At 43.1% G+C, this 20,421-nt stretch overlaps 1 protein-coding gene across 1 annotated transcript; it reads right to left on the bottom strand.

Moving 5' to 3' along the window:
• Positions 1-9,488: 9,488 nt before the first annotated feature.
• Positions 9,489-19,548, bottom strand: LOC144739201 (vinexin-like). The gene is made up of 18 exons (XM_078622174.1): positions 19,528-19,548; positions 18,683-18,847; positions 18,377-18,449; positions 18,145-18,278; positions 17,918-17,981; positions 17,516-17,534; positions 16,780-16,888; positions 15,697-15,738; positions 15,424-15,538; positions 14,747-14,805; positions 13,242-13,266; positions 12,733-12,794; positions 12,583-12,629; positions 12,310-12,424; positions 12,096-12,221; positions 11,779-11,996; positions 10,085-10,188; positions 9,489-9,550 (listed from the first exon to the last, which is right to left on the bottom strand). Exons 1-18 carry the CDS (start codon positions 19,546-19,548, stop codon positions 9,489-9,491), a joined length of 1,560 nt encoding a protein of 519 aa, XP_078478300.1.
• Between the last annotated feature and the right edge of the window lie 873 nt (positions 19,549-20,421).

Raw genomic sequence — 20,421 nt, forward strand, 5'->3', positions numbered from 1 at the left:
ATATGCACAATGTCTCATAAAAAAGTCAACATGCTGTATGTCGACAGCAAGGAAAGGCTTACAAGTAGTAACAGTGACAAGCTCAAACCTAAATTACACAGTTATTAAGTACAGTTACAGATCCACCAGATGTAGATCTGTTATCAATTAGTGGTAAGACTCGAGTTTAAAAATACCACATTACCACACTAAATTAGAAATGTAGATGATGCATTGTACGCTATTATCTGCTATTGTCTGGCAATTATCTCCAGCTGCTTCAAAATTTTCTGTGTGGTAAAAAATACAGAAATAAAATGAAACTAATTAATTCCGTATGATAAATGTTCATTTTCTTGAATATCTACACGTTTCTCAGTTTTAACGGAGAGGAGTAGGGAAGGTTATCAGAAAGCACACTGTGGACACAAACAGCATGACAAGGATGATAATGTCCCTATCAGCAAGGTCATAAAGTTGGTGACAAAGTGTGACAATGACCTTCCATGTGATTCTCAATAAACCTTTTACTGCTTTTGGCGGGTTGTTAAAAACTGTTTTACCACTTCTGACGATAAACTGTGTATAAGTATCAAAGAAAAAAAGTCCACATCTCAAACATCCAACAGCTTGGTCATGCACTCATTTCCTACAAGTAACTGCAAATCATCACATGTCTGTAGGGAGTGATGTAGCTTTCAAACTATGACTGTCACAATTTGATAGCCGGTACAAATACCTTATGGGTGCATTCATCTCAACATGAACATGTCATTTCAGTGTCCAATATTCAATCAAGTATTGCTTACTACTGATTAAGTTTCTGAAATCATAAGGAGCAAGGAACACAAACTTGTAGAAACTGCAGATCCCAGAAGAGTGGATCTTGGTTGGACAACATCCCTCCAAACACTGGCCATTTTATCATTTCCACATTCCACAAGTAGTACAGAACCAGTTACTCATTAAGAGGCTGGGCCAATTAGCAAAGTTACTACGCTCGCCATCATTAAGGTCTTTTAATCACTGTGCCTCCCCCAGTTTCCCAGCCGCTGGTGGCAGCAATTAGTTCCATGATTTTCAGCATCTTCCCCTACACAGCAGTGATTATCAGCCAAGCACCCTGCTAATTCTCTGTGTACACATCCGCTGGCAGCGTCATAAAACGGTAAGTGGTGGATAATGTCAAAGTGAAAGGCTGGTGGAAGTATGCTGCAGAGCTGACACACCTCACCCTAACACATCACACATCAAAGTGCTGAACACGGTTTGATTATGTCACAAACGCACCACTGGGCTGCTGCCATAACACAGTACATAAACGACCAGTTCTGTTCTCGTGACTTCTCACTGCTTTTGCTGCCACAACAGTTTGACAGCACACACTCAACACATTCACACAATGAGAGGAATTCCAGACGTGAAGTCATTTTTACGGCTCACATTTGAGCATCAGCTGCACAGCAGGAGGTCAGCATGAGAAGAATGGAAACAGAAAAAACACTCACTTCCCACGGACACAATGGACAGGTTTATGATTTACTACATAGCAACTTATCATATATACAGCAGGGTGTAAGTTGGTGAGATAAGTACTTCTCAAAGCAGCTGCTGATTTTTTTTTATCCCTGTACATCTGCACGATATAACCCGGTATATTTTATAGGCGGTATATTAGTCTGAAAAAAATCTGTACCAAAGTTTTTCCTTTTCACCTTTTATCGTCTTTAATTTGTCAGGATAAGTGGTATGATGTAATATTAAATCAAGCATTTATCGTTCCTCCATCAGCCTCTCCCCTATTATCACTTTACATTAACAGGCGGCAGTGAATCTCTGTGACACATAATGATGCATCAACACAAGTGCTTGAAACAATAGAGCATAAATCAACTCAAGAATTGAGTTTCTAATGAATGCTGAGGAAGTTTCTTCATTCTTCAACGAGGGGTCGTGACATGTGAAGCGCTGGTTCATTTTGTACTCCTCTCCACCTCAAAGGGATCCTTCACAAAACATAAGCGACACATATTACATCTGTAGTTTGATTCATTCATGTTGGATTATTGTTGTGTGTCGCACATTGTGCCTTCAACATCTCCAAAGCCTCTGAGCACATAGATCTAGAGGGGGAAGATCAAGCTCCCTTCAGGAGCTGCTTCCAGCCCATCGGGCACAAATATTAGGGGCTTCTACCTGTAAGAGTCTTTAACCTGACACAAAAGCTGTTACACACCGGGGTTCAGCGTTGCTACACGGTACAAAGTATACATATACAAGACGGACAGACTGATGAGATGTTTGAAATGTGTCTGTAATGAGTTAAGGCATAAGTGTGTTCATGTATTTCATCTCCCACTGGGTCGTTTTTATTCCCTGGCTGAGGTTGTTACGTGTCATATACTACACACTCCAGTTCAAACCCGTTTGGCAAGTCACGTCACATCCAGGAGAAATGGGTCCTACAGCCAAATGAGATGGAGGCTTTTCTCAAGTCTTGGATTCAAGTCAACCATCAGTGACACTTCATTAGCTACACTTTGACAGTGGAATGTGAGTGGATACGACGGATCTACATTCTGTGTGAAGGAAACAGATAGGTGCTAGACTACTGAGGAGGGTTTTCTAACATTCAACCCAACATACTGGCAACACCACCCGACAAACTGACGCTTTACGTAAATTCCACGGAATTACTGAAAATCATCATATAACTCTTAAGTTATCCCCTATAACGAGGATTTGTAAAGACTGTGTTTACAAGAGAAATTGATACTGCTGCTTTGCAAGCAACACAGAATGTACTAACGCTGAATAGCCATATGCCCCAACCCTTCTGTCAATGACTCACAGCCCTCATTACAGTTTCAAAAATAAACAGTGTCAACAAAAGCAGGACCACTGCAAGCGTCACTAACACATTAGCACTGGATTATTTGTATTACCGATGTAACCAACGAGGTAAAAGTGGTTGCTATATATTCTTTACTTGTTATTGCTATTTGGTGATTTATTCAATTTCGTGAAATGTGTCTGTGTATGTCGGAGGATTCTCATCTGACATGTGCTGCAGTCAGATTTACCCTTGCAAACCTGGGAGTCATTAAGGCTGAGGACACACACACCCACACACATGCCTAACTGATGCTCATGATGCTCACGGATCTTCAATTTGGCATGTTTACTGTAACATGTAGTTATGGGTAGCCTGGGCTGAATAATTGGAACATGCTAGAACAAGTCTTAAGATGTGTGTGTAATTTTCAACAGTGTGGTGAAAATGATCAGGACTCGCCCTTTATGAGTCATTAATGACGATGTGCATGTCACCGCAGCTCGTTTTAGGCTGGCAGATGTAAGCTTGTTGACTTCATTAGTATTTAATAAAAAAATTGTATCATATTTCACAGCAATATATTTTCTCCAGATTGAGAAATTTTATTTAAATCATCCTTGTTCTGGCAATAGAACAGAGGACGGCCGATACTATTTTTCAGAACATTTACCAAATTTAATGACCAAACAACAGCCAGACTGATATTATCACCACTGCTATTAGATTTGATATATTTGATGGAAATAATGGATGAATGAGAACGAGAACAAAAACATAATTTATTACAAAAGAGAGAATATATGTTAACTGCATTTTGCAGTTACATCCACTCTGCTGAGCTCAGACTATTCTCCTTCCTGATCTCTGGTCCAAAATGTGATGAAAATAAATGTGCAAATGTTCCTCAAATGACAATCTTGAGAGGGGGTTGATGAACCTAGCAGATGTTAATCATTCACTGTGGGGTCTGGCTGGGCTTGTTGGGAAGCTGTTGCTGGGGTGTGTGTGTGGTGGTGGTGGTGGTGGTGGTGGTGGGGGGGGGGGGGGGGGGTAATTCTTGGAACTGTCAAGACTCTGGTGGCCAAACACCAGTGTGAACATTCCATAGCTTTCATCAGTAACGCGGTCTAACGCGGTCTGACGGTAACCTGCGTGTCATTCCCTGCATTGACAGGTTGGCAGGCACTTACCTGGACACACACACACACACACACACACGCTGAATAAAAAAAAGACAAGAATTCAATAACAAGCCTCTCCCTGCAGTGAGCACAGTGAAATGGCATTCTGTGCATTCTCCAAATCACACCCATTAGACCAGATATAGCCGTAGTCTCTAAGGAGATGAGAAAACAACACATGTTGTCTCACAGGGTGGGGGCTGATGAGTTTCTTTATGGTGTTTATGATTATTGGCTAATTGCAGCCTGAGCCATACCTGGACTTCTAGTGGGTTATGCCTTTTTGTGGTGGGAAAATAGCAAAGGGCAATTTGACAGCACCTGTGTGGCATCCTGAGTGCGTCAGCCAGCACTAACCAACTTGAGCGCCACAGATTGTGACGACTCTTGCTTTTAATGAACATCCAAGAAAATATCTGATTTCACATTGTTGTACAATCTTCCCTCTCGCAATTTTATTTTCATGTTCACTATGCCGTTATCTCAAGGAAATATGACAATTCACAAATAAATAGTTATGTTCTCTTCCACCTATTTGTAATCTTGACTGAGGAGTTTCTGAAGTCCAGGGAGTGTATTAGGTGGAGTTTGGAATGTTTTATCTCTTGTGCATCCCTGGTTTCACCCTTTGACTCATGTTACCCTGTTTCATCTGGCAGGCATGGACTTCAAATTTATAGTAAAAACGCTGCTTCCTGTTGGCTAAAGAGCAACATTGAAGTGCCAATTTTTTCATATTTGCTGACATATTGTTCCTTTGAAGGGTGCTGGTTCCTGTGGGACACCCTGATCTTACGATGCTACATTTCCATGATCACTGTGCACCAACGGGTACTTCCACAGTGGACTGATTGTGCCAGCAGTACTTTATAGTGTGTAAACCGTCCGTGTCCCTCTGCATCCTCACCTGGAGGTCATGCCCCCCCCCCCCACACACACACAGACTCTCTCTCTCTCTCTCTCTCTCTCAGGTCCTCCGCAAGCACACTAGCCTCTCCTCAAAAACAAGCTTGAATACTCTGCTCGTTATACCATGATGCACCCTTGCAAAATATCCTGCTGCAACGGTGCAGCTCAGCACCAACCAATCAGGGCTGATGCTGGGTAAGCGAAAAGATTTTTGAAGCAGTGGAAAGTACATCCTCTGCTACCCTGTTGTCTCTAGGCAACCAGACTTGATGTGGAAGAAACACAGTCAGAAGGACTCGGACTGAAAACCAAGAACAAAACTGATCATGCAGACCTTATTTTTAATACTCACTTCCTGCACAGCTGTACACATTTTCAGCTGCCTCACAGAGAAAAGCTGCATACTTGTCAAAACCCACAAGACATATTAATGCTTCTAACCAACTGAAAAAAAAAAGCATTTCTTTAAATTCGTATAAACGTCACAAGTTACCCACTGCTTTGCTAAATAAGCAATGTAGAGATCAGATAATGCTGGATTATTGGCACCAAAGTCAATGTTGATGAGGGAGTGGAAATAATCTGATACGGAATATCAGGCAACATTCTTGATAAACGTGTAATGAGGGAAGTAACCGGGAAGAAGAACATCAACAAAACCTCATCTCTTAAGAAGCTAGAACTTTGTTCTGCAACTGGTACTGAAGCATTTTCACTGACCGAACTCATTTAAGTTTGAGCAATTATTCACTGGTCATCAGAGAAGAGCATCAGGAACAGAAGCTGGTTGCTGCTGGTCTCCAGATGGCCAACAGCAGCCTGACGGTTCATATTGAGGACATATCTTCGACAGAAACAAGCGTGTTTGCTTTTAATGCAACAAGTGAAATGTTGAAATGTTTGGAAAATACCAAACTGAAGTCCTGAACAAGCAGTTTCTTGTAAACAGATTTGACGTTATCGTTAGTTGCACTCATTACTTATCTATCAGCTTCATCTTACATTGTAAGGTTCCAAAGTCCAGTAATGACATGGTTCGCAGGCTTGTGAAACCAGTTTAATAAGCATGTGTAAGAAGAGTTATTTATTATTCATTATCCATTTCATAATCTTCACTAATCATTTACTTGTTTGATCTATAAGTTGAAAAATATCCACATTTCCAAAATAAAGAACTTTCAAACTTCTTGTTTTGTCCACAAATCATAAATATTGTGTTTAGTATTATTAGACAAACAAAAGGGAAAAAAACAAAACAACAGTTGACTGATTCGTCTAGTGAATCATTAATAGATTCATTGATCACATGTTGTCGGCCTACGATTACATCTCAGCTACGATTACATCTCAGCTACGATTACATCTCAGCAACTACCAGTGTGATTTGAATTCACCAGTCAGCACTGGTTCATACCGCCACACGTGCTCTGACCACACCTTGGTGACACCTTGGTGCAGTTGGACAGGTGAGGCGCCAGGCAGGATGCACATGAACCCAACATTTTCTCAATTCAACCAGTGCAGCACTTTGTGGAGAATTTAAATAAAGGCTAATTATGAGTTTTACTGAGAAGTTTGTGTTCCTCAAAATAAAGCCCCGGTTGCCATCCTACACACACTACTTTTGCCACTGTGAATCCTTTTAAATATGGAAAGGTGCAACACACACACACACACACACACACACACAGTAGTAGTAGTAGTAGTAGTAGTTGGAACAACAAGTCTCTCTGGGGCTGTTCCGGATTAAACATGAACTCTGAGAAACACTATAAGTAGTTTCCCACCTGCTGCGTTATACTGCCTGTTTATTTCAAACATTTGTCAGCGTGGATGAAGTGATCTGCTGAAGAACGACACACACAGGAGGGATTTGTGTGGATGTTGGTGCCAGTGTGTTGTTATAATTTAACGTGACACATGCTTGCTGCAGGTCTCCGAGAGTCAAAGCACGAATCGCTAATGTTCCTGAGTTCACCTGAACGTAGAGGCAGAGATCTATAACAGATGGACGGCGGAGGAACCTTCTGGCAGCCACATCTGTTCCCATGTGGCTGCTGCTGCTGCTGCTGCTGGCGTGAAACACCTGGCATCCATCATACGTCACCTCTTTTAACCACTCTATGTCAGTAAACTGCAGGTAAATCACAACCTGCCACAAGAGCACCAGCTCAGACCGAAAGGCTTCATGTTTGAAGTAAATGCAGCTGCACCAGAACCATTTTCATCAGGTGCTCACAGGCTCCAGTGACGTCTGAACTCACCGAGATGTGGGATGAGTGTGTTTCAGAGAGCCTCCACCCAAACACGGCCCGGTGACCGGCGCAGGTCGAGAAAACACGCTGATTTCCGCTGGTATTCCTCCGCTGCGGGCGGCGTCAGTGACGGCGGCGGCTCGTGTGGATGTGGACGCCACCTGTGGCTGCGCGCGCAGTGTGGCGACTGGGCCGAGCTCCTGGTGCCATGTGCTGTGTTACCAAAATAAAAGCTTTGACAGAGGCAGCGGCCCGGGGCGTGTCGGCCCACCGGAGAGGAGAGGAGAGGAGAGGAGAGGAGACGCGGCCGCCGCACTCATAACTGACTCATTTCTCAAAATGATGTGTCGAATCCCTGCTGTCATTGCGCCACCTGGTGACGCAGCAGAGGAAAGCGTACAATGCAGCCGGAAGCAGTGACGTAGTCACCTTCCTGTCTCGTTGTTCACGTGCACCGCAGGTGTGGATTTATTCATTCATTTTTTTTGGCAAAAACGAGTGGGAGACATCGAAGGCCCTGTAGAGAAAGCTGGTAGGGTGAAAATCAGCAGAAAAATCGCCCATTTTTTCAGGTTTTACGTCAACGGACAGAAATCATTCAGTCAGAAATCAAATTGTTCATCCTAAAATTTGGTCAGCTCAGCAGTTTTCGGTTCCATTCACGTAAAATGGCAGAAATCAAACCTTGAACGTTTCATATGTTTGAATTCAGTTTATCAGTAATGAGTAAAGAGCCTGAAATGGGGAATATTTTGCACTTTTTATCAAGTCAGGATGAACAAACTCGTTTTCACTTAACCTGTTATGTGGAACAGCTCCTGAGTACAGGAAATGGAAACCATCTTTGAATGTTCCTGTTTACAAAATATATGTATTGATATTTCTTTGTTGTTAATTCAGTGTGACTTTATTAAGTAACATGATGTAAGATTCACTGCACTTCGCTTGTAAAGCAACAATTAGGCTAACATAGGAAAAAAAGAAGTACAAATATAAATAAAAAAACATTTTTACTCATGGTATTGAACTATAACACTGATTTGTAGCCTTGTAGGCACGCTTATACATACAGTTTATAATGTTTAATATCTTATAAAAAATGAACCATACTTAGGAGATACATCATTTTATAAGCAAATATATATTATACTCTCAATTTGATAGAATTTGATAGGTCTGTACAGTTATTTTCCTTGCCAACTACACTTTGTTTCTGTGAGCGAAATCTTGAATAACTCATAAAACTACAAATGACTTCATAGTTTCTAATTACTAGAAGGGTTACACTTGGCTCCACTGGCAAGTAATAGCATGAGTGATCATTTAGATAGTTTTAGAAATGTTAACTCTAAAAGTAGAGTATAACATGCTGAGAAACACTGGTGTCAAAGTACAAAGAGTTTTTACACAAATGTGTCACAAAAGCTTGACATGGCCCATACAGCATTAATTCAGAACTGTCATACACACACTGTGCTGCGTAAGATGATTCTATATATCCATGTGTATATTTTCACTTGGGTCTCGTACAACTGAATTTCAGAGCAAAGCAAGTTCCATTTAAACAATACTCCATGTGACTGTGTTTCTCATTTAAAAATGAGAAAAATCAAAATCAAAACTGAAAAGTCAGAAAAGAAACGTTTTTTCCTAATGACTAGATAGAAGCGCCGACATGCATTCCTTTATTATGTTCTTGTGATTGAACCAGGCTGTAAAAACTATCTTCATCTTTCTTAGGTCTTGCTATCCGCTTTTCCTCAGATTTACATTTCCTTAGACCTGGAAATCTGGGGACAACATGTTACAGCAGTGTCAGTCATCCTGCCACAAAATCAGAAAACTGTGCCGTCCATTAAACGTCCATTAAAGCAGTGGTTTGTGATGGCACTGTGGTGACATAAAGCTGAATGCAGCCTCACACTCTATCATGACTTTTGAAGGAACAGTGTTGTTCACTGGGAAGGAATGCGAATTTCCTGCAGCTGCAAATACTTGTGGAACAAAAAACTCTGTTCTCTGCGTGTGGAACCATATCATCAGTATTCAGTCTTTCCTCTCAAGTGGCGTATGTGAAAACAGCAAAGAGCCAGTGCAGCACACCGCTTGTAGTCATGCAGGGAGGTGAGGTGAGAAACCGTTTCAAGTCTCCGTCTTCCCGTGTTCTGGAAAACAGAGCGAACATGCAGCAGGCCTGGCCAAAGCAGGTTTAAGTGTGGTGGGTAATGGAATGGAAAAATGCTGAGGGGGGGGGGGGGATCTGCTGGTTTAAGCTGAAACAACTGGTGGGGCTCTTGTGAGTCCAGGTGAACGTGGTCAAGCAGGAAGTCAGACTGGTGCCACATAATTCCCAGGAAAAGTGCCAAAAGCATGAGTCCGTTCTGACGTACCTGCAGAGAGGTCCAAAAGAGGTCAAAGGTCAGTGTCATCACACAACTGAACTATATACATGCATATGTTGTATTCTGATCTCTACTGACTCATACAGATTTTTATCTAAAGCACTTTGAGACTGGTTGCATTGTGCAATATAAATAAAAAGTACAAAAATATAAAAAGTGCTATCATATTCCAAAATCACAATGCCAGTAACTGGAGTTAAAGATGCAATACGACACAATTACCACTAGAGGGACAACTAATACCACACTATGCAGTATCAGCTGTTTCAGTATTGAAAGTTAATCTTTCAGTCAATGTCATGTCATATCATTTCATCAAAGCAATTTTCACCAGTTTTCCAATTTTCCACCATTAAAATGAACAATATTTCTATCTGGTTTGTTCCTGTTAAACCAACCTCACTGAATAACTTGGTTTTCAATTTGTTTAGACAATCCATTTAATACATGCAGTGTGGTGAGGATCTAGAAAAGTGGCATTTTGTTGTCATTTGAAAATGCAATCATTTGTTCCTCACCTACAAAACCAGCCATCATCACATTTCTCCATTACTTGCACAATGTCTCCTTCTCTGAGCTCCAGTTCATCTGAATTCTGAGGTTGTAGTTGTAAACCAGCTTTATATCTAAAACAGAGAACATGGGAATCACACATTCGTCTGAATCAGTTGCTGACAGAACATGGACTCATATGAGACGTACGGCAGGCGTTGCACCGTTGTGGAACCGGTGTTGTTCAGCACTTGTGATGGTGGGCTTGAGTTGTTGTGCTCATTAGAAAGAGATGCCTGGTTTGTTATCGCACCCTAGAAAGAAAAAAAAAATCTCATGTGAGGCATGATGAAAGTCTACACCGGCCATGATCACACATACAACTTGAGAGCATGGTGTGGATGTTAGGGATAGAACGGTTCATGGAAAAAAATGTTCTATTTGGTTTCGCTTCTCCCATTCAGGATGCCTGTTCGGTATCGTTACCGTTCGGTACACTTGTCACGGTTTGGTACGCTCACCACGGTTCGGTACTCTCGTCACAGTTCAGTGCACTCATCCCGTACGCTCGACCAATATGCTTGTCCTGTACTCTGGCCCCCTTTGCTATGCTTGTCACGGTTTGGGACAGGTGAGATGTTTTGTGTTCTGACCTGAGCATTGTGGAATTAGATCAACATATGATGACGGCTCTATGAAAGTGGAGGATAAAACCATAACTACAGTATGAGCAAACACTGTGTAACAACATGTCACTGATAGCACACAGAGGAAAGAAAAGAGCAACTTAACACTTTTATACAACCTCTCAGTGAAAAGTCAGACAGGACAAAAGTTAAAATGAAAGCATCTGAGGTTTCTAGTGAAACATCTGCAGTGTTACTCTACAATTCCAGATGCAGGATTTCAGCAAAAAGTACGGTACTCAAGTGACTGTGGAGAAACAGCGACACTTCAACAACATGGTGTGTCACGGGGTCCGACAACGAGCCCAACAAGGGTTCTGATAATAAGTCCAACAACGGCTCAGACAGTTGAGTCCCACAACCCATCAGTGAATGAAACTTCACTGTCGCTGACCCTTTCATTTATTCAGAGTGAGTGATGGAAAACTGCAGACCCAACCCCTTCCACATGAGGTCGATAAAAGTGACAGCAATACTGAAGTTGTTAGTTACTTGACACCTACATGCTCCTTTCCTACATTCTTTCACACACTCTCTCTCTATATATAAAATAAGATAAATAACATACAGTATATAACGTGTCCTTGAAAATAAAACAAAACAAAACTTGTACCGAACCGTAAAACGTGACACCAAAACCACGATATGAACCGAACTGTGAATTTTTTGAACCGTTCTACCCCTAGTGGACATGCAGTGATCTTCTCAGTGAGGCAGTGTGGGCGGACCTGTGAGGGGTCAGTGTATCGGGGAGTGTTCACTGTGGGAACTCCTGCTCTGTGTGCAGATGCTGGCGACTGAACTGAAGAGGAAACAACACTTCCTGCAGAGCTCTGGTTAGCTGTCCCACCCCAGTGACTGATCTGGTTGGAGGTGCTGTGCTGCCACCGGTTGGATGTTTCTTTTAAGACGGGGGTCTGTGTTGGGGAGCGTGACTGTGAAGCTGTGCTGCCATAAGATACAGGTGAAGATGGCTTCATGGGGGAGTGCTCAGGCTGGGGACTGAGGGAGGTGGGTGTGAAAGGGGACACAGGGGACCGCAGGCACGGTGAGTGGAGTGGTCGTCCAGGACTCTGGCGTCCGGGCGAGACAGGAGACACGGGGCCCGTCGAGTAGTCGTCCGTGGAATATTTGGTACGAGGCATCTTGTTGACCTGAACATAGCTGACAGGGAAGATGCCGCAACGACTGGTCCCTGATATCCTCCCCTCCAACCACTTGTCATCGACACGCCTGGTTATACTGATCACCTCACCCTGAGTGAGAAAAGAAAATGTGTAAAAACACAGTTGTCATCTTGTCATCTATTGCAGCACCGTGACAGTCACATCACATGCCCCGGATTTCAAACTCACTTTTCTAAAAGAAAGTTCAACTGGGAGGTCGGCGTTGAAGTTATACAGAGCCACAGCTTCCCCATAGTCCAGAAGCTGTATAGAGGGAGACTTAATTGGTGTTGGCTTCTCTGTGGGAGGCACCATCTGTAAAGGACAAAAACCCCAGAAACTCTGAGTCATGGACAATCAAGAAGAAAACCACCATCCAGAGAGACAAATGAAAAACATTAACCTCCACATAGGTTGTAGGGAAAATACCAGCTCTGCCATGATGTTCTCCTTCAAACCAGTTGGCGTCTACCTGCCTGTGGATGTAAACTATGTCGCCTTTCTGCAGCGTGAGCTCCCTGCAGAAAGAAATTCATACAATTAGCAACACAAATTCAGATGTACCCACTAATACTAATCCACTCAATCCTATTAGGTTACAGAGCCAATATCAATTGTTTGCAGGTATTACATGCCCTCTATTTATTTACTACATCACCTCAAAAAAGTTACTCACTTTGGTGACTGAGCCTGGAAATTGAACTTGGCTCGCGCTGCTTTCATCTGGAAAGACAAAGAAGTGCTTCAGCATTTTGTGAAGGTCTGCATTGTAAAAGACAGTGATTGTTCCCGCAGTCGACGGGACAGAGAAGTCACATGAACATACCTTCTTCTCCTCTTTCTGAGGTGAGAACTCCATGGGGTCATTTGCCAAAGAGAGACGGTCAACTGTTGGTCAAAGTGAACACATGAGTGGAACGTAGAATGTGAAAAAACAGTCACAGCTAGCTGCATTAGTTCAGGAAAGGATCTTAGAAATAATGAGGCTGTTGTCGCTGCACTAATTTCCAGGAGAAACAATAGGATAAAGCTAATCTCAGCCAGGTTCTTCTGAGTTCCACCTCCTTTTTTTGAAGGGTTTCCTCCCCACCCATGAAGCAGCTACATTTTAATGGAAAGTAACTTTTTTATTAGATATATATGATATGATGCTTGTCTGATCAAATGAATGGCCATTACTAGCTTCATGGCTGGCGCTGATCGTTCGGTGTGTGTGTGTGTGTGTGTGTGTGTGTGTGTGTGTGTGTGTGTGTGTGTGTGTGTGTGTGTGTGTGTGTGTGTGTGTGTGGAGGCCGCCAATTTACCGTATGTCAAAGCGGTGGATGGTTGGGTGACCTGCTGCTTTGAAGCTGATGAAATGCTGAAATGAAAGAAAGAAACCAAAGAAAATGTACATTACACAATGACATGTAAACACACTGCAGATTTACTAGTCTGCACAGCATCTGGTTACAGTTGCTGCTTTCAGACCCTGGATAGAGATGAGACCAGTAATCAGACAGCTGCACCGTGACTCATGAACTTGGACTACAATCTGGTTTCGATGATGTTTGGAGGTTAAATTTATCCTTTTACTGCCCAGAAACTTTATTCATTCTCAATTGTATCTGATTTTGGTTAATACATGAATCCAAAACCCAGAACCCAGTTCTGTATTTATTCCAACTCATCTGCATATTCCAAACACTCCAACATTGTTTTTCAGCTGTAGCTCAGAGCTAAACATGAACAGGAACTTCAGACTATTTCCTGACACTTCATGTTTAATTCCACACGTCCTTGGCAACACTCCCCTCAGCTGAGCCTGAAAGGTCAAAGCTGGTGAACTCAGCTCAGCAAACAGCTGCATGAATCGTCCAAGAATGTATTACACACACGGTGAGAAATGTGGAATGTTGTCTGAAGTAACAAATACTGTACTTGAACTTATTGAAGTTCAGGGTGTCTAAGAGTCACCCTGAATGGTATGGATGGTTGTTCTGCCCAGCGTAGCTGTAGGTAAAATACAACTCACACACTTGTGAGGCAGAATCAAAGTGGATCAACAGGCTGGAGGTTGTCTGGTGTGTGATTAGTGCCTCTGTTCAATGTTTGCATCACCTCTCTTTAAAATACTTGTTGAGATGACAGACCCAGGAAATAAATGTGTTTGTCTTCTAGTGGCTGCTGCTGAATGTTTGAACTCAGCTGTGTATTAAATGTTTGTGCAGAGTTTACAAGAAGGACCTATACTTTGAAAGTCTTTCTCCAAAACACAACTCAAGGATGATGTGGAAAAGAGCCTCCAGAGCGCAAACACTGAGACATGACTTGATGTTGATATTGTGGCTGACTCACTCATTGCTTTAATTATTCACTGATTTATTTATCTATTCATTTGATATTATTTTTGATGATATATGATGAGAAGAATTAATTTTCAGTCAAAGCAGTAATAAGTAAAAATAACTAATACGTTACATTACAAATTAACTTAAAAACATCAGTTTCATAGTACAGAATTTCATTTAATCTATTTTACAGGACTTTAATGTAGCGGTGTCTTCCATCTGTTTTTCCAGATGAATTGAATTCCACCGATTACATCATTGTAACCAGAAATGCTGCAGCTTTGTGCAAAATAAAAGTCAAATAAAAGAAAAGTGTCAGAGACACAGTAACAGAGTTACTGAGAGCAGTCTTTAAACCATCGTATTGATGTATAATCAGTAAAATGTAGGTTTTAAGACTGTCAGCTAACACCACACAAAGCGTGTGGAATATGTGTTTTGCAGAGGAAAAGATAAACGTCTGTGTTCATCTGTAAAAAATCGTAAGCAGTGATTCACGTGGTGACTGACCTGTAGTTTGTCGTCCCAGCCTGCTTCACACTGGGCACCGGATCCCGGCCTCTTGCCTCCTGCAAGCACAGCAAACATTGACCACAGTCTGCAGCCTTCTGTGTCCCAACTTGGAGCAAATCTCTCAACAACTCAGACAAAGTAGAGGTGCTGCTGACCACTCCCAGAGGAGCAAGAAATCCTCTGGGTCCTATGCTCCTTGGAGTGAAAAAAAACCCAACAACAACACACCACTCCTCTCCCTGAGCTGCCTGTGATTCCAGTACAATGGTAAATTCACTCAGAGGAACGAGGGAGAGCAGGAGCTATTTAAGGAAAAGTCACATGTATCTATCAAGAGGCTTTGTGAAGAGGATTTCTACACATCATTATCAGGAAAGCTGGTTTCTCTTGGAGATTTGAAGGAAAATGATCATAGGTTTGTAGTCTAGCACTTTGGGGGAGGGAGGGGGGCAGTTGCAGGCAGGTGGTTTAGCAATCAATCAAGGTGCAAGGCAGGAAGGCGGTTATGGAGCAGCCATCCAGGTCACAGAGGAAACACTGCAAACATGGTCAAAGCTAGCAAACAGGCGTTCATGGAGACACTCCTCAGGGAGAGTGGGCCAGGAAGGGGTGCATTGATTCTGCTAAGAGGGATGCTTCAGCAGAGAGAGTCAAGAGGGGGCTCAGTACCTCACCCTGGCCCCGACGCTGCTGCTGCTGCTGCTGCTTCTGGGAAAGTCTCCTCTCCAGGCCCTGGATCTCCGAGTCCAGCTCTGCCTCAAATCGACTCAGCTCTGAGACCAGACTGGCCTGAGGCCGTGTGATGGCAAAATGAAGAAACTAATCCAGTGGTGCTACAATTACTGGTACAATAAGACTTTGGGGCTAATGTCTCTTTTTGTAAAGGTGCACAAAGTGAAAAGTTACAGAGGGAGGACAGAAAGTCAGAAGCCATGAAGGCTGCTCACCTCAATTGAAGGGGACTTGGGTTTCTTCTGCAGCAGATGACCCTAATGGAAAAAAAAACAAAAACACTGAACTGAGATTCAGTTTGCTCCTGTTGAGGGTTTGATACTGGAGCCAGCTGACAATTAGCGTGACGGCGGGATACACCCTGGACGGGTCGTCACTTCATCGCAGCAGTGCCACCGCAGTTTAGTTTGTTTTGCTAAAAACAATAAAACAAAGTCTTGAACACCAATTACAGGTTCAAGCATATTTGCACAACTAGTTTGATGCCTTTTCAGCAGCAACCAGAAGTCCTGTGGTCTGACGGTCACGTGCTTGACACAACCACTTTCATGATCTCTTCTTTTTTGAAAGGAACTTCCTGTTCCACTGCCATGTTGTTTGGTGTGAAAGTTTGCCTGAATGTTTCTCTTTCTCTGCACTTCTAGTTTGTTGGAGGCATCAATCACAGATTCTAATGTGACTGTAAACCACAACAACACCTGATATGATCTGTCTCCTAAAATTTGACACAAAAAAACAAAAACGGGGGAATCAAATAAATCCCCATGCTGTGAGCTGTTACACACCACAAGAGGTAACACCATAATGCGGATCACAAGACACTTCAGGTCATGGTTGGGGAGGGGTAGTAGAGAACAAAGATTCCTTTTCCTCAATAGAGCAGACACAAGGTACAATATGCAGCAGATCAAGGACATGGTCTTTGAGGAGAACTGCTGTCTTAAAAACTGTAGTAGAACTACTACAGTTACATGAAGAAATGTAGGGATCATGTCTGGTAAGATACACGCATGAATGAATTGAGGCTTTTTTGCAAAAAGCAATACACTCGTGGAATGACAACCCCTCAGGACAAAATGAGCACGAGGATTCAAACATAATCCTAAAAGAAAAGGTGCCCATCGTCATATTTGTACTCCATCCCCACACTTGGAAAACAGAGCCAAGTTATACAAATGATCCCAGTGACTGGAGCCAAACACGAGGCTGGGGGGGTTAAAGAAGCAGGCAGAAATATTTCCTGCAGGAGTCGTCATATCATCTCTGATTGGTGACAGCGTGAGTGTGTGAGGTCGTACCTGACTGTGGCTCTCGGAGCTGCTGGTCTTCCCAGGTTCAAAGTCGAATATGCTCTTTGGTTGAGAATGCTGCTTCCCTGGGTCTGACAGCTTATCTACATCTTCCCTCCTGCAATGAAACACACACACACACACACACTTAATCAAGGCTTCCTTGTGAGCTCTTGTAACAACAAATCCAAACTTGTCCGTCCCACATGTTTTCCTCCCTGTGAGTTTCTGCTTTGTAGACGTAACACGTCCGCCTCACTGCCACTTCATGGGCTGTGATGAATACATTCAGGAAAATATCACGGTGCATATTAGGAGCTCAAGGAATACTTAACTTTACCTAACTTCCTCTTATGCTTAGGAGGAAGTATCATGATATTTTTGAGATATGGTTATATCTGATTTATTGTTTGTCTGTTTAGTTCTAGTCTTTTTGTAAGATGGGTTTGTCGCCACACACTTGATCAACTTGATATTGAATCTGCACAAAGGTGTGAATGTGATCAACTGTCCCATGTGATGGACTGGACATGTGCATGCAGGGATGGTGTCCTGAAGTCAACTCACCAGTCCGGTAAGGCTCCATACTGTGTTAGTCTGAAGAGATTCTTGCTTGCTTCATTACTTTGCTCCGTACTGGCAGATAACTGGAGCCCTGTGGATCATCCGCTATTTGAAGTGAAAATATTGTATGCGGCGGAGCTTGAACACAACATGGTGGATTCACTTACGTTCAGCTGACCACCTCTCTGAATCCTCCAGCTCTGAAAAAAAGAACCACACAAGCATTCTTCAGAGATTTGGGTTGCAAGAATACCAGTGGGATGGGGGGTTATTTAGACCCACAGTAAAAGCTGTTCTGCCAAAGATCATCAGTCGCTCCTCACTTCAGCTGTAATATGGTTTTCTCATTTCTCCTGTGGCGCTGCTGAGCCCACAAAGGACACGGAACATGTTTCTATTATGCAACTGCTAATAGAAAAAAGAGGCAGTATTATCCTCAATGCTAACAAACAGAAAGGACGTAAGACATCAGGGCTCTTTCATCCTGTTTCATTTAGTCTCATGGCTTGATCACTTGTACCAGACACGGGGGGAATGGCTGAGTGTTTGAGAGATGGATGAGGACCAGGAGGAGCATTCTTACCCTCTGGCTTCTTGTGAATCTGTCTGAACATGCTCTTGTACCAGTCTCTTGGCTTGTTTACACTCTGGTATAAGAAACAAAATAGGGAGGTGTCATTGGAAAACATAACTGGCATATCAGGGTTTGAATAATATAATTGTTAGAGCAGCAAGGTCAAATAAAAAAGACGAACACAGTATTATACGGGACATACTCAGTATGCAAATAAATGAAAACTGTTGCCTTACTGATCTGGAGGCAATGGGCATCCCTGTCTCATCTACTGGACCGATTCCTGAGAATTTAATGAGCCGTTCCTCCCTGGTGGGAGCCCAGCTGCGTGGAAGAGTGGCAGAGGCCTGGACACCATTTGTCATCCCCCCTGTGTTAAGACATCGCACAAATACAACATGGATCACTCTTACTCAGTCTAAAAGGAATAATAAAGGAATAATAATACAATTCACAGCACAAGCTTACCATGTGATAGTGAGGGGCCATAGTAGGATGCAAAGGTGAGAGTTGTTTGGCCACTTCCATTCACTTCTGGCACCTTGAGACAAATTATGCATGTTAGAACGCTGTCAGTGATGGAAATACAAATTATGTGCAAATAATAATTCAATTTGTAATTGGTAATTTGCATATTACTGTATTCTGAAGAGATTCATGGGAAAATGTAAAGCATGTGATGCAACACTCTCCCACTGGGAGGAGCACTTGTTTACTGGAAGGGCCTCACTCCCTCTCAGCATTGTAAGCACAGCGTCTCATTGCTATATGCACCTTCTGCTCTGCAGACGGCAGCCTTGAGGAACGGAACGGGCTCAGTGGAGGAGTGGGGAGTCCAGGGGAGATGATCACCTCATGGGTCAGCTCAGGAGAAGTTGGGATCTGCTGACCTGAAGGACCTCCATGCCCCCTGGAGAAACCCAGCACATCTGCACGTTGCTACAATTAGAGGAAATGAGGAGAAATGAATGAACAAAAACAATGAGCGAACTTTGCTCCAGCCTCGTCCTCCTGTTGCTTCTACGTAAACATCACTCTCTCTGGGACGTCATGTGAACATGTCAGCAGCCCAACTCTTTCCCTTGACAATATCGGGCCTCTGTGGGGGAGCCTGTGATGAAAAGGCCCCTAATTTATTTAAAGTAGGACCAGTGGGAAGTGCTGTTCCACCCACTCCATCATCTCTCTTGCCACAACTTCAGAAAGGCCTCATTGAAGGTGCAGAGAGGGGGCACTGAAACATTATGAGCCCATTAACTCCCTATTCACCAGGCCTCCCTGTTCTGCAGCAAGGGGGTGGAGTTGGGGGCAGAAGGGTTGGGAAGGGGTCACTGATGTCGACCTCCAGTCCAGCACCGTGAGTGGTCGTCTCTCAGTCTCCATGGTGATCTTTTTACTGCTGCCTAATGATGGCCAGCCTAGAACTCCTCACTGTATTTGAATCAGGTGCTTAGGTCCTCTCTGTGTGGGAAAGCTGCTCCGCCTCACAGCAACACCAGAACAGTTCTCCAAAAACATGTTGTCACAGCGGACTGGACTGAATTAGGTGACTGTTTTTCCTGGATTTTTCTTGTCCGTAGGTTTATTCGAGACATATTTGTTTTTACGAATAGCCTCACCTGAGACTGCATGTTATCCATCTTTGTATGGCAGTTGTTGAATTCTTGGGGCCTGATTAAGGAGTACCTGCAAAAGTTTCACAAATATTATGAAATGAGACACTGAATACAGAGTAGCTATGGTAGCCACACAGTTCACCTACAGAGGAGGACCAGTGGAACCCGGGTGGTGATGGTTGTATGACATTAAATATCTATAACCACATCCTGGAGAATGTGATTAAAAACACTTTTGTTAATGAAAGTTAGCAATGGAATTTCAGAGGCAATCCTTTTTAACCCTTTGAGTGCAGTTCAAAAAGATACTTGTTCATATATCACATTTTACACCCAAGCAGACTTGACAATGTTCCATTAACCCATTCCACCAGTTCTACAAGGGAAAGTTTGTGTCACTTTTCCCAGTTGTGATGCCCCCCCCCCCCCCCCCAAACAATGAACACGCCTGAAATGCTAGCCCAACTCTACCCAGTCATAAAATGCTACAATAAGCTGACATGATAAACTCACTGATGGAGAAAGTCCTTGCACCTCGGAGAAAAACAGATCTGCCTTAGTCTTTGGACTTCAAAGATGTGGAGACTGCGGGGGAGGTCATTTCCGCTCCTGTATGGAGCAGGCTCACATACACTGGATAATTAGCCCATAATAGCTGGTTGTCCTGGAAACCACAGCCACCGTACACCCCAGTAATCCTGAGTGATCAGAGTGATTCCCAGTCATTAGGAATGTGGACTGACACTACAACCACTCATATCAAAATACAAGGGAGGGTGTGCTCCAGAGTCTTCAATGAGGATGTATTCTTCTGTCCTGGTGCAAACTTTGTGTTTTAATTTGCCAAGCAAGGCAGCAGGGAGTGCAGCATGGCTCCTCAAGGCAGAGTCGTCCAAC

Source organism: Lampetra planeri, unplaced genomic scaffold, assembly GCF_965212315.1.
Source record: "Lampetra planeri unplaced genomic scaffold, kcLamPlan1.2.h2 scaffold_1365, whole genome shotgun sequence".
NCBI classification, from domain to species: domain Eukaryota; kingdom Metazoa; phylum Chordata; class Hyperoartia; order Petromyzontiformes; family Petromyzontidae; genus Lampetra; species Lampetra planeri.

Coding starts and splice junctions, on each gene's coding strand:
- LOC144739201 (XM_078622174.1), bottom strand. CDS start 19,548: ATGGATAACATGCAGTCTCAG. Junction 12,795..13,241: donor CATCAGCTTCAAAGCAGCAG/GTCACCCAACCA, acceptor TTTGACCAACAG/TTGACCGTCTCTCTTTGGCA. Junction 12,425..12,582: donor TTCCAGGCTCAGTCACCAAA/GTGAGTAACTTT, acceptor TTCTTTCTGCAG/GGAGCTCACGCTGCAGAAAG.